Genomic DNA, 14,536 nt, shown 5'->3' on the forward strand with positions numbered 1-14,536 from the left:
CATTTTTTGACACAGGGTTTCTCCCAGAACCTGAAGCTCAACATTTGGCTAGGCTAGCTGACTAGTGAAGTCCCAGCATCTGCCCGTCTTTGTCCCAAATGCTGTGGTTACCCTGGCAAGTGAGGCCTTACTGAGCTTTGTAGGAGAGTGTTAGGAATTTGATCTCAGGCACTTTTGTTTCCACTACTAGCAATGTTACCCACAGAGCCACTTCTTCAAGCCTCTCTCAACTCTTTTTAAAAATAGTTGTATGCCTGTGAGTATATCCCTTGGAGCTGGGGTAACAGTGGTTTGAGCCTCCTGACCCAGGTGCTGGGTAATGAACTCTGGTCCTGTGCACCACTCTTAGGGACAGAGCCACTTCTCCAGTTCCTCTTTCAATCTTTTAACTGTGCAAAAAGACAACTTTAATTTTAAAAACAATAGGAATAAATATAATAAGATGAAACATCACACACTCATTTTGAAGTATGTTCACTGGGTAGTTGATTCATTGCTCAAAGGCGCTTCGGGTGACTTCTGCAGATGGAGAAAGAAGCTTACTGGACGAGAGCAGCTCCTTCTCACACAGCCTAGAGCAGCTATCCTGGTCCTGCCTCCTGGGAGCCTGCAGATAATGCTTATCTGGAGTGGAACTAATTCTTGGACTTTGCACTACTATTTTTCTGAATAGGACGGTTACATCACAAGCCTTATGATTTGTTTTGCTTGAGCAGACAAAAATCTTTTATACGGCATAATTCTTGGATGCTTTTCAAGTTAGAAATGAGTTTCATCAAGAATCATTGTGAAATGTGTTGGCATGGTATTGAAGCCAATACAAAAAGGAGTCTGTAAATCAGATTCCACAGACTTGAACTTTTATGGGCTGTGGCTATATATATATATATATATATATATATATATATATATATATATATATATATGAGAGACAATCATCTTAATGTTCAGCTCATATAGAAAGCCAAATGAATCAAAAGGATGGCAGAACCTCTTGGTCCAAAATATCAATTTTGTTCCTCTGATGCTCGAGCCTTCTTTATTCTATTGTGTCTTCTTTAAAAGAAAAATCAGGACCTGGGGAGACGATTCAGCAATTAAGAGCATTATTAGTTGCTCTTGCAGAGGACCCAGGTATGATACCCAGCACCCACGTGGTAGATGATAACTGTCTGTGACATAGCTTTAGGAGACCTGACACCCTTTTTCTAGCCTCTGTGGGCACCAGGCATGTGACACACAGTTATACATGCAAGAAAGCTATCCATACCCATTAAAATAAAAAGAAAGCAAGCAGAAAGAAAAAAAGAAAGAGAACAGATGATTGTCCTTAGAGAATATAAAGAAAGAAACAGAATTCTCCTCACATGACTCTATCTCTGGACCATGTTCTGACAATCCCTCACAGGTAGGACTGTCTCAGGTGATTCCAGATGCTATCATGTTACTCATTAACCCCAATTACGACAGCTGTCATCCTTCAAGCGCAGGATTTCCCATGATTATACAATTACCGGATAATTATGCCATGATTTATTTCCTTATCATTTATTTCCTGATTACTACATTATTTTCAAATCTTGACCATTATTAATACTAAACTGATCTTCACACCTGCCATCCCAAAAATGAATCCATCATAGAGGGTGTATCGGGGACAGGAGGGTTGGTAAGACTCTGAAGCAATTACTTAATAGTGAGTCCAAGGCCAACGTGGATTACAATGTGAGTCTCTGTGTAAAAAGTAAACCACAATGACAATGAAAATAATAGTAATGACATGTAATATCTTTTCAATGAATCTATAGTTCATGAAGATAAATTCCTGGAGGAGATCAGTGGTAAATATTGTATTGTTCTGTTACCAAATTACTGTCTACCATGGAAGGTGAACTGACTACCACTTTAACAAATTAAAGCTAAGGATTTTCACTTAAACATCATTCCATAAGAAGACATAGTATCTTGCAGGTTTAGTTGACTTTGTGTTTATGCAAATTGAATTCTTTCTGCTTAATGACATACTCAACAGATACACTGTTTTAATAGCTACAAAGACTCTTCTCAGCTTTATTTTCGTCTTAATATTGTAGTCATCATCCATTTTGTATCTAAATATAATCTTTTTTACCCTTGTTAATACCCCTTCATTTAATATTAACATGCTGCTGTCACATAAGTAGTAATAATAGTGATGACTAGAACTTTTTTTTTTTTTTGCCTCTTCATATTGAACTATTACATTCATTTAGTGTTAATCTTGTAACAAAAGTTCAGCTTCTTTTATTTCATGGACTGAGTCCCATCATGTATGGTCAGTTTTAGATTCTATTAGTCTAATCTTAAATCTATACACTGCAACTGGAAAGACTGGCAAACACACATTCACCAGTTCAGCGATCTTTCAGCTGACTTGCTAGATAGATATACAAAACTCCTTTAAATTAGTCTCAGTGAATAATTGAAAATCCAAACATATGCACTTCTGGATGTAAAACATGGCAAAATTACATTTCTGAGTGATATAAAATTATTATTTCACACATCCTTGAGTTAATTATTGAAAGATACAGCAGTCATTATTTACAATTTCGTTTACATCATTCGAGTCACTAACACAGAACTGTGTGTGTGTATAAGTGAAAATGGTTTACTTACAATAATGAAATGTAACATCACAAATCCCTATAGCAGGCCTGAAAGTGAATCCTATTGGGCCATACACATCTGCACATAATCACTCTCACACATATGTACATATGTGAAAGGAAGGAAAGAAAAAAAGAAAGCTTTAAAAATTATATCTGAGGGTTCTTTCCAGTCAGGGCCCGAGCACAGAGCAGATCCAGGGTGGCAGCTCGGCACTCAATCACACAAAACCCAGAGGAAGCGGGGCTCCCAGGAGCTCTAACCCGGGCAGTATCTCAGGTAAAAATGAATCACCTATGGTATCTGCTGTTAGAAGTTCTAATCCTGGTGCTGGCCTCCGGACTACTCAGACCTTCTATGGGTCATTGACAAGGACTCAAACAGCTAGATGTTGACACCACGAATCTGAAGAAATCCCTTGTTTCGCTGTCTGAAGTGATCTCCAAAAATTGCAAAGGACTTTATTGGACTTGATTACTCTTTTACAATAGAAAAGACTGTGTACAGCCCTTAAGAATGTTGTTTTTACATAGATAAGACAGGGATGGTTAAAGAGAGCATGAAAAAGGTCAGAGAAGGCCTTGAGAAAAGACAGAGAGAGAAAGAGAAAGATGAGAACTGGTACAAGAATTGGTTTTCAACTTCTCTATGGTTGTCAACCCCACTTCCTTCCATCTTGGGACCATTAATTGGGTTATTTTTGCTTATTTCTTTTGGTCCCTGGGCCTTAAATAGGCTGACTAATTTTGTGAAACAACAGATACATAGTTTGGTAGCAAAATCTATTCAGATACATTATCATAAGTTAGCTATGGAGGACCACAAGACTCAAGATGAAGTTGTTACTCTATCCAGGGTGTTCCCAAATCCCATCTCCACCCATCCTAAAAGAAGGGACTTCCACCCCTAGACCAAGCAGAGAGGGGCCACCCAGAAGCCCTTCTGACTGATGATCTGAATTCTTGCTTAGGCTGCGAGGCTAAGCACTGCAAGGGAATATAAATAAAAATTAAAAATATCTTTCTGGGTTCCCTGAGGGGCAAGTCTGACTGCATAGGGTTGATGTGAAAAGTATCCCCTCTCCAGGAAAAAAACATTGGAATGGGTATGGCCCTCATGCCTCACTGGACAACAACAGGAGGACTGGAGCCATTACAAGGTCCCCTTTAATTACTGGAGGTCAGGCCTCTATCTCCACCTTCACAAGATTAGAATCACCAAGGCCCTTCTATACTTGGAGAAGGGAGGAGATGTCAGAGGCAGCCTTGCTTATACACTGAAGGCCTAAAATCAGCCATAGGCCTAAAATCAGCAATAGGCCTGACATACATGCCTGCTAACACAAAGTCTTGGGTCTCTGTGGAAAATCACTGAAACAGATGGCTATAAGCTATTGTAAACAGGCAGATTTGGTGAAAATTTACCAGCCTGAGTAGTCATAGACCTTGTACATAGGTAGCCTTGGTGGATAGTACCAACTTAGACAAGGATACGTGAATCATAGGCAGAGTCATAGTGACCTGTCCCTTGAACCTTCACCCAGCCAATACTTTGTTCTGGAAGATATCTGTATTCCCCCTGAACACCTATGCTCCTGTGTCATCCCCTTCCCCACATCCTGCCTTTTTCTGTGTATAACCCCTGTGTGAAAAAGTAAAAATTATGATTTGATAAATAAAATAAAATAGATGAAAGATAAAAAAATTATATTTGCAAATGAATAAAAATTTTGCTTTATTATCACAAAGGTGTCTAATATTATCATGAAGTCTAAATCAAGCTTTGGTGAACTATAGCCTTCAAAGAACACAACTGGCCCACCTGTTTGTTTCATACATTTTGATGAAGGACAGCCATAGCTTTTATTTGGAGATCATCTATGGCATTTTTTGAGATGCATAGGCAGAGTCATACCATGGTGAGGCAGGCACTGGGATCCATGAAGCCAAAAATATTTATTATTATGCATCTTTATAGAACAAGCTTGATGACCTGTCTCCTAAATTATAAGTAAAGTTCAAAGCACAAAATCTCCATTTTAACACAAACAGTACTATCTGGTTAACTGGCACAGCTTTCATAGCGACCTTAACTAACTTCATTGTCACTCTGGAACTGAGATGGGATGTCTGAGAGTTTGAGCACTGGGTAGACCACTCCCTTGATCCAAGCCACTATGTGAAGGACAGTCAGGTCAGTCATGTGAGGGCATTTATTTGAAATAATTGTGAGAACAAGTGTTTCCCAGCATCCAGAAGAAGGGATGTGGACTGTACACCCAAAATGTGTGCTATGATTATAACAAATATCCTCTGATATCCAAGGGTAAGAACACAAAACAATAATTTCTCTAGGAAATGTTCCCATAAACATTCTAGTCAATCTACATGGGACCCCTCAAAGGCCATCAATGCTCATTGACATGGTAGGTGAGAACAAAATTCTCAATATGGAGTGTATATATAGAAAAGTGATACAAATTCTTTTGATAATGGTATTCTTTCTATGGTATTTTTCTCTGACACTTACTTCTATTTATTATTGTTTGCAGACATACTTGAATAAGTCTTAAAGGTCCACACTTCATTTTACTAAAACTAGACCAGTGGTTTTAAAGGAGGCATCCGAACATGAGTCTGATGCACTGCTTTTCTCTTATGTTTCTAGAAAAGCATACAGAACCCTTTACATCTTTACTCCCAAGTCTTTAGATAGTCTCACACACATGTAGAAAGAATGAGAGAGGAAGATATCTGATAGATAGATATAGATAGATAGATACATACATACATACATAAATGTAGATAAATGATATCTAGATAATAGATTAGATATATAGATGATAGATTAGATAGATACATACATAGATGATAGATAGATGTAGATGTATAGATAGAAGATGGATAGATGGATGATAGATAGATTAGATAGATGGATAGATGATTTATAGATAGATACATAGATAGTTGACTGATAGATATATCAATGGATGATAGCTAGATTAAATAGAGACATTTAAGAACCACAGAAAATACCTATTTTTCAGCCATTTAAAATCCCTCCTAACAGTTAGACAGACTTTCTGACACTGTCAGAACTTCTATCAGAAATATCCTATGGCTTAGTTCTCTGTAGATATGCCCATCTGGCTTTCAGTACAAAGTACCGGACTGGTGTGATCATAACCACAGAGGAGTCACACCAATGTAAAAACAAAAACAAAACAAAAAACAAAAAACCTCTTTGTTAAGCTGCTATCTGCTGCAGCAATTCCTTCCCAGAAATAGTCTTGTTCTTCCAGAACACAGACTCTCATCCAACTCAGAACCTAATACAATCGGGCTGGAGACCCTCTTTAGATGCTGTCTTAGTCAGGGTTTCTATTCCTGCACAAATATCATGACCAAGAAGCAAGTTGGGGAGGAAAGGATTTATTCGGCTTACACTTCCACACTGCTGTTCATCACCAAAGGAAGTCAGGACAGGAACTTACAGAGAGTAGGAGCTTGGAGACAGAGGCCATGGAGGAATACTACTTACTGGCTTGCTTCCCCTGGCTTGCTCAGCTTGCTTTCTTTTAAAACCCAGGACTACCAGCCCAGGGATGGCACCACCCACAATGGACCCTCCCACCCTTGATCGCTAATTGAGAAAATGCCTTACAGCTAAATCTCACAGAGGCATTTCCTCAAGGGAGGTTTCTTTCTCTGTGATAACACCAACTTGAGACAAGTTGACACACAGAACCAGCCAGTACGGATGCCCACAGAAACTGACAGTTCGGAGTTTCTCTTGAAATGCAGAAAATTATGCATAACTTTAAGTTTTAAGGAACTGAGAATGTTCATTGGTACATAGAGAGGCAGAAGCAAGACACGCAGAAAACAAAACCAAATGTTTGTTGCCTACAGCCCAGCATGCAGAACTGCTTACTACAGAAAACAGGGTTTCATTCTGAAATGATCATCTAAAAGCATAAGCAGCAGATGGCAGGGATTTTGCTCCTTCCACTCTGATTCTAGGTATGATCTCTCAGCCTAAACCTATCAATAACATGCATGCATGTCCCTAGAACACACCTATGCCTCTTTGAGAAAAATCATGTGCTCCAACAGTTAGTTGGCTTTCCTTGCAAACACTACAATAATGTACTAAGACAGTACAAGCAGCAAGTTAGGCAGGCTTACAGAATAAGAACAAAACTGAGTATTCCATAGACCATGGTTTAAAACCTCATGCATGCGTGCGTGCGTGCGTGCGTGCGTGCGTGCGTGCGTGCGTGTGTGTGTGTGTGTGTGTGTGTATGATGAGAAAGGATAATGAAGCCAAATGTTCTTTAAATAGATACAGATTTGCTGATAAGAAAAAATACAGATGGCTTCTGACAAAAGGAGACAAGCAGACAGAAGGTTGCCCCATGATGAACTCCAAACTCATGAATAAAAGCTTCCTGTAGATGAGGCTATCCACATCCTCAGTCACATTCATTCTTTTCTGTGTTCATCTGTCCTGCGCAATCACACATATTTATTTGTTTGTATTTAGGGCTCCCAGCTTAGTTTTATCTGGCCTGTACGTAATGAGTGGAAACAGCAGTGTTAATATTTTAACCAAGAAGAAGAGAAAGAAGCTTATCCCAGTCCACCATCCATCCAACACCTTGGCAAACAATCTGAGAGAAACAACTCAGGCCAGGAGGTGTAGCTCGGAGCCATGGTTCTGCTGCCCTTCCTTGCAAAGGGTAGCATGCTCTAGAGCTCTTCTGGAAGGGGTTCATGTTGATTTGATTAAAGAAAAAACCACATCTTAGTTGTCAAGAGCCTTTAGAGGTCAGAAAAGGTTTTTTTTTTTTTTTTGCATTTTGGAAGATAAATGAGACCAGAACAAAGCCAAGGACAGTAAAAAGCAAATAAGTCATCAGAGACAAACCCCAGGCTCTGTCAGATCTCTGCACTCACTTATTTTTCACACAGCAGCAATTGATCAAAAGAATGTCAGCTTGACTTAACAGAAAACTAGGAACTATTCATCGGTGTCATTTATAAAGCCCAGAATTTTTAGGCATTATCTACTTTCAATTTGGAATTACTTTTCTGTAAATCTATGCATCTAATTTCACAGTCAAATTGGAATTGGCCTGAACCTGAAGTACATCAGACTATGGATCTGCCTGGCCCTGCTGCAGGACAAAGTGTATTATTGAACACTTTCTTGAGTGGCCCTCTTATTTTCTTGGACTTTTATATTTCCTTTATCTTGTATACTATAAGCATCTGTGTGTATTTGATAAATTCTGTACTGAAGATTTGCGCATTGAAAGTGAAGAAAGCATATTTTGTCTGAAGCCCTCAGTGTCTCCACAGCAATGCTCTTACCTGAGGTTGTTTGCACAGGTAACGGCAAAGTTCCCCAATATACTGAAACACAGTCACGTTATACTTCTTGCAATCAATCCAAAACTGGCTTGCGGAGAATTTCTTCTTTAACACACATGTGGCCCCTATGAGAAGGGATTAAAAACAAGCACTACGTTAACATGGCACACAACTGATTGTGATGTCCTAACAGATCTTCTCACTTCCCAGGCTTTTATGCCTCATCCACAGTCATCGGTAACAAACCCATTTGGAAACATGACCTTGAAGATTGATGTCTTAGTGTAGTCACGCAGTATTGATGGCATATGCACTTGTCGCGATTTGTGGAATGGAAATCAAAATCAGCAATTACATGTATAATCCCACAGCCCTGGAAGCACATGTATACTAGCACAGCATTGAAAGTACATGTATGTAGACTACCACATTGCTGGAAGTACATGTATACTGCCACGGGCACTGGGCAGGTCATCCATCCTTCTTCTCAGAGATATTGCCTCATTTTATCTTTGCAGAAAAGCGTGCACTTTATTGTGAGGACTTTAAAGCAGCTTCATTATACCCTGAAGTCAAGATTTAATAAGCTGTGCTAAAATCCCATCAGCAAAAAGTTCATTAATGGGTATAGAATCTAGCTTTAATAGCATTTTAACGTGGTGTCTATTTTTTTAGTTGGGTTGTAATTCACAATTTAAAGTATACAATCCCAAGCTTTTTCATATAGTCACAAAGATGCCATCATCAACATCATCATCGAATTCTAGAACATTTGTTTTTAATTCTCCAAAGGACCATCATCACCTTAGCAGTCATTTCAATTTTCAACTCCCCCTTCCCAACTCCCCTTACTCTTGGTGATCATTTATGAGCATCTGCCTCTCAACTTTCCCTCTCTGGACTAGTGTAACATATTGTGTCTGGTCTTTCATTTACTATAAAATGTGGTTTGGGTCTGTTTATCTTGTAGCATGTATTAACACTTCATACTCTTTATGATTGAATATATCCATAGATATGTAACATTTTCTTTGTCAATACATCAGTAGTATGTATTTGTGTTGCTTCTTCTCTTGGCCGACAAGAATAATAAGCACACCCGCGGCCAAGTGTGACGTAATGTTTTCAGTTCCCTTGGACATGTATCCATGAGTAAAATCACTTGGTCTTATGACTACCCCATGTTTTACTACTTCCAAGTTCTAAAACGGGTACCCACACTTGTTTTCATGCCCTGCTTCACAGTGGATGAAGTCTTGCTCTCAGCTCTGTCCCTGATTGTTCAAGAAGAGATGCTAGGGGCAGCTAGTAAGCCTTATAGCTCAGTGCATAACAGGTACAGTGTGGCAGTGGGGTTCCTGGGGCTAGAAGTGGATTTCACTACACTGTTCTGGCACTAGGCTTCAAGAACAGACCCAGGTTAAATGCCTCTTTTCCACAAAGGATTATCTATCTATCTATCTATCTATCTATCTATCTATCTATCTATCTATCTATCTTTATCTCACTCTCTCCCCCTCTCCCTCTCTCTCCCTCTCCCCCTTCCTATCCCTCTCTTCCTCTCTCTATCTCTCATCTCTGTATCCCTTCCCTCCTTCCTCATTCTTTCTCTTATACTCAAGTCAGGTGCTCTGGTGGGTCATCCAGTTCCCTTAACTCTCACAAAGGTGATTAATATGTACATGTATGAACAATCATCTTGCTGTGTCTGTGGAGAAGTGACTATGGTCCAACACTGACTTCTAACAACCCAATTTTGACAGCAGTGTATGTCTCTATACATCTTCTTACATATACTTTGAACAATTGATATTTTTTTTTCCTGTGAGTGTTGATCACAGTCTGAATGACTTGCAATCATAGGTCAGGCACACACTTAGCAGTCATTAATGGGCTCTATTATTTTGGAGCTAGCAAATGAAACATCATCGTGCATGTCTGCAAATGGAATCTATTGGATCATGAACTCTATCATTAGACTTCCTGGGTGTTTGGGACAGAGTGTAGGGAGAAAAGAAACTGGCCTTACAACTCGTCTGTGTAATACAAGCTTGTTCTTCTTGCCTGGAAGAGGCAGAGTCTGTTTTTCCAGTGTTCATATCTAGACTCTTGTCTGAGCTTTGACTTGTTTTGCTCAGCAGAATGCTGCTGAGGTAATCGTTGTGGTGTCAGAGATTGCTCTAAGCTGTAATGCAGCTGTGACTGACTGTCTGGGAATCAGGGGACTAGTCTACCAGAGAATGAGCAACCACCAGGAAAAAGGAGTCTATACCACAAGGGCAAATGCCCAGGATGTTGTTCTTTATAGTTTAAGAACATGCTATGTTATGAAAGTGTGTCCTTTCCACAAATTCTAACTGTGCAATATACATACAGTCCCTTCAAATTCTATGAATACTTTCAAGTTATAATAAACATAATCTCTGACTAAACATTATGATGACTTATCAAAAAGATACTTACCCAACTCAACACATCCACCAATTCCAAGGAGAGCCCCTGAGCTATGGTACAGAGGGAGGGTTATATAAATGATGTCATCAGCTGTGCAGCCAAATGCCCATAGTCCAACAGATCCTTTCAACATCTGCAACTGGCTAATCACAGCCGCTTTGGGTAGACCTGGGAGAGAAGGAAAGGAAGAAGCATTAGCCCATACACATTTTTTGAGGGACTGCCATCCAGGTTAAAGATCACACAAATTGACCTCAGCAAAGTAAATTATCATAATTATGGAAATATGGAATGTAGCTGGAGAAGAAAAAATTATCTTGGTTAGCTTATATGCTTTAGAAAATAGCTATTTGTGTTTACCTTTGTATATGAGCTAATTTTTTTTATGATCATTGGGTAAACCTTCTAGAACATATCGTTAAGCTTAGCAGGCTTCTAGCCTTCATCAACCTACAGCTAAGAATGCTTTAAACTAATATCTGAAGCACATTCAAAAAGTGTCCCCACTTTGCTGTAGCCCTGTCTAATGCCCCCACTGTATTTTCTGAATGGGTTGACTTATAAGTTCCTTTGTTCTGTAACTTCAGTGGCAGAATATGGCTTCCAGAGTATCTTGAATCTGTTATGTAGGACCATGGCCTCTCATATTGTGTTCATAATAAACTATTTCTCATAGAATTGTTTATATATAATATATATATATATATATATATATATATATATATATATATTCCTGTTGTATAGAAATCTATGAAAGAAAGATTACCCCAATACCAACTACACAAAAGATTGAGACAAAAATACACCAAATTATTCTAATATCTAGAATAACACATTATATAGCAAATTCTAGAAATTTGTAGAATCTGCTAAAATAATGAAAGGAATGCTAACATCAGAAAACATGTGCCCTCAAATGAGAGGGATCATAATAAAATCTAAATGTTGTAAAGCAGAAGTTTTCCAGAGAACAATTCCTCCAAGTAGGAAGTAGGACTCTCACTATGGACCATTCACTTCATCATGTTTAAACATGTCTAGTCATATGATCCTTTAAAAATTCAAAGATCATGAAATATGTTGGGACATTTCCATACATTTCATGAGCCAAAAAGAGCTTTCTTCTCTGTCTAGCCTTCTTCCACATATAATGTTTCTCATGAAAATGTAATGTTGCAAGTAATATCCAAAATGTTTGCATTTTTCACAGTGTTTTAAGTACTGGCATCTACAGATGGATTTTTTTTAAAAATTATTTTCAAATTTATTGTTACTGTGTTTGAATATGTGAGTGTAAAAAATACATCCATCAAAAAATCTGAAAGGTTAGCCCATATGATACTGTATGATGTTTGAACATTAACATTTTTATGTGGTTCAAGCTGTATGTCTCCATCACGAAAGACAACCTGGCTTCCTCCTTGTGGCTTGAAATGCAGCTCGGTGGTAAAGTGCTCCCTCAGTTAGCATTCATGAGCATGCAGCCTTGAATCCAATCCCCAGAGCCACAAAAACTAAGAAGCTATCTCATTAACAAACTCAGTGGATTTATAAAATGTTAAGGGGATGAAGCCAAGCAGGGGGTTTTCCTGGAGGCAGGCGGGGAAGCCAAGCCTGGGAAGCCAAGCCTGGGACACCACAGGAGGCATCAAAGGTCAGTCTCAGTCCATGGAGACTTCAAATGCCCTCCAGGAACTCTCAAGTCTACCTTGTTCTGTACCAGCTCTGAAACTTCTGACAGACTTCACGCTCTGCTTCATTAATGGGATCAGACTTGACCTCATGTATGAAGTTGGGATAATATTTGCCACTAACTTAAAATCATGTTCTTTTAAAAAGGTATCTTTGTAGCTACTCCCATTAGCTTAGTCTTTTACACCCTGTACTGAAAATCTCTCCAAATTTCCTCCTCAAAACTACACATGAATATGTGAAGGGAGACCAGCTCTAGTCATGTTTGGAAAGAATAACATTCTGTTCCACATCCAGGAGAGCAAATATCCATGCTTGTTTTTTATGACAGAAAAGCTTTATGGGTTAGTTACCACATCCTCTGAATTCTCTGAGGTGTCCTGAAGCTCAGAGCAAACCAGAAATTAAATTAAATGATCTTCAGGGAGAGGCCAGTCCAAAGGTAGCAACACAACATCTAATTCTCCTGACTCCTTTCAAGCCACTGTAGCGACTTTCTTGACTATTTCCCTCGACAGTTTAGTTATTTTTTCCACGTGTAATAAACTCTTAAACTTACTCAAAACGATGGAAGGTACATGTCAAAATTTTTGATAAAGAAGGCAAAGGATGGGAACTTCTCAGAAACTGATCATAAGTGGATGAGGTTTAGATTTTAATGAAGAAGACAAACAGAAGAATAAGCCAAACCAAGATCAGGGCTCTCGGGTAAAACGTTAACACACTGGGATTGGTGGCACAGTGAGTTCCAGGATAGCCAGGGCTACACAGAAAAGCCATGTCTTGAAGAAAAGACATGGAGAAAAGAGAAGAGAAGAAAAGAAAAGAGAAGGAAAGAAAAGAGAAGGGAAGGGAAGGGAAGGGAAGGGAAGGGAAGGGAAGGGGGAAGGAAGGGAGGGACGGGACGGACGGGACGGGACGAGACGAGACGAGATGAGATGAGACGAGACGAGATGAGACGAGAAAAAGAATGGAAGAAGGAACAACAATATCAACCAACCAGACCCTCCAGAGCTCCCAGGGACTAAACCACCAACCAAGAGTACACATGGAGGCATCCATGGCTCCAGCTGGATATGTAGCAGAGGATGGCCTTATCTGGCATCATTGGGAGGAGAGCCCCTTGGTCCTGTGGAGGGAGGATCTATGCCCCAGTGTAGGGGAATGCTAAGGTGCTGAGGCAGGAGTGGGTGAGTGGGTGGTGGAGCACACTCATAGAGGCAGGGGGAGGGGATGGGATAGGGAAATTCTGGAGGGGGAACCTGGAAAGGAGACAACATTTGAAATGTCGATAAAAATAACCAATAAAATGAAAAAAAAATTGTTCCCTTCCATGTATCCCTTATCAGGATGCTACATAGAGAACTAGGCAGGAAGAAATGAAGGAATAAAATAGCTGATGCTCTGGTGAGTAGGGTATCAAGTAAAGAAAACATAGAAAGAATTTCCATGGTGATGATAAAGAACAAACTCAAGGCAAGAACACAAAAGCTGGAGAGGGCTGAAGGAGAAGAAAGGATGTCTGGAACAGGGATGTCCCAAAGTCACCTGATAGACTGCATGGGATTATTTACAGCTGTGTGTCCTTATTGAGGAAGAGATGGTATCACAAATTAGTTCAACATACTTGTTATCTCGGGATCTATATTGTTGAGAAGCCAGTTGTCCCTTCCAGCTTCAGAGAACTTTCTATCCCCATGAGACAGTGCGCTACAGCAACTAACATGTCCTTCATGTTACTGACCCAAACCCTCACCATCCGTAGTCCTAGCATCAAAAGCATGCACTATATCATGAATGAAAACATAAACATAAAGACACGATGCCCCTAGGTATGGTTGGGGAAGAAGGCTTATTGTATATGACAGAAAAAATATAGCCAGAGGCATCTGGAAGAGCCCAGACTGGATGAGGGAGGGAGCAAAATAGGATGAGAAGAGAGAGAGGCAAGAAAGAAGCTGAGGCCTAGAGACTGGAATAGCCAAAGTGGCTGGGCTATATAGGGAAGAGAAGCTTGGGGAAGAGGCCCAACTCAGCACCTAGGCTGAAGAGTTCAGGGAAAGGGGGGCAGGGTATGCCAGCCAGCTAGGATTGAAAGGACCCAGCACAAGACTCCCCAAGTCCAAGTTCTTAGCACAAAGGAAATTTATTTGTCCCAGAGGGACAGAGGCCAGGAAATAAGGGACAAATATAGGAGATAGAGGAAAAGAGGAAAAGGAATAAAGGTGAAGAGAGAAGGGGTATTTGCCAGGGAGGGGTAGAGGACTGCCTCTAGATAGGGAGGAGATGGGGTGGGCCTACAGGCAAATGACAGCTTATAAAGATAAAAGGGGAAACCCTGTGTCAGGGATGAGGTGTTTAACTTT

General features: G+C 39.8%; 1 protein-coding gene across 1 annotated transcript in view; it reads right to left on the bottom strand.

Moving 5' to 3' along the window:
- Positions 1-12,262, bottom strand: part of LOC117720115 (long-chain fatty acid transport protein 6-like) — a 39,114-nt gene extending 26,852 nt beyond the window's left edge. The window contains exons 1-3 of the mRNA XM_076913053.1: positions 12,199-12,262; positions 10,488-10,646; positions 8,025-8,149 (exon numbers count right to left, since the gene is read on the bottom strand). Of these exons, the coding sequence (XP_076769168.1) occupies positions 8,025-8,149; positions 10,488-10,646; positions 12,199-12,262 (348 nt within the window). The remainder of the gene's footprint in view (positions 1-8,024; positions 8,150-10,487; positions 10,647-12,198) is intronic.
- Positions 12,263-14,536: the final 2,274 nt, after the last annotated feature.

This window comes from Arvicanthis niloticus, chromosome 14, assembly GCF_011762505.2.
Source record: "Arvicanthis niloticus isolate mArvNil1 chromosome 14, mArvNil1.pat.X, whole genome shotgun sequence".
In the NCBI taxonomy this organism is placed as follows: Eukaryota; Metazoa; Chordata; class Mammalia; order Rodentia; family Muridae; genus Arvicanthis; species Arvicanthis niloticus.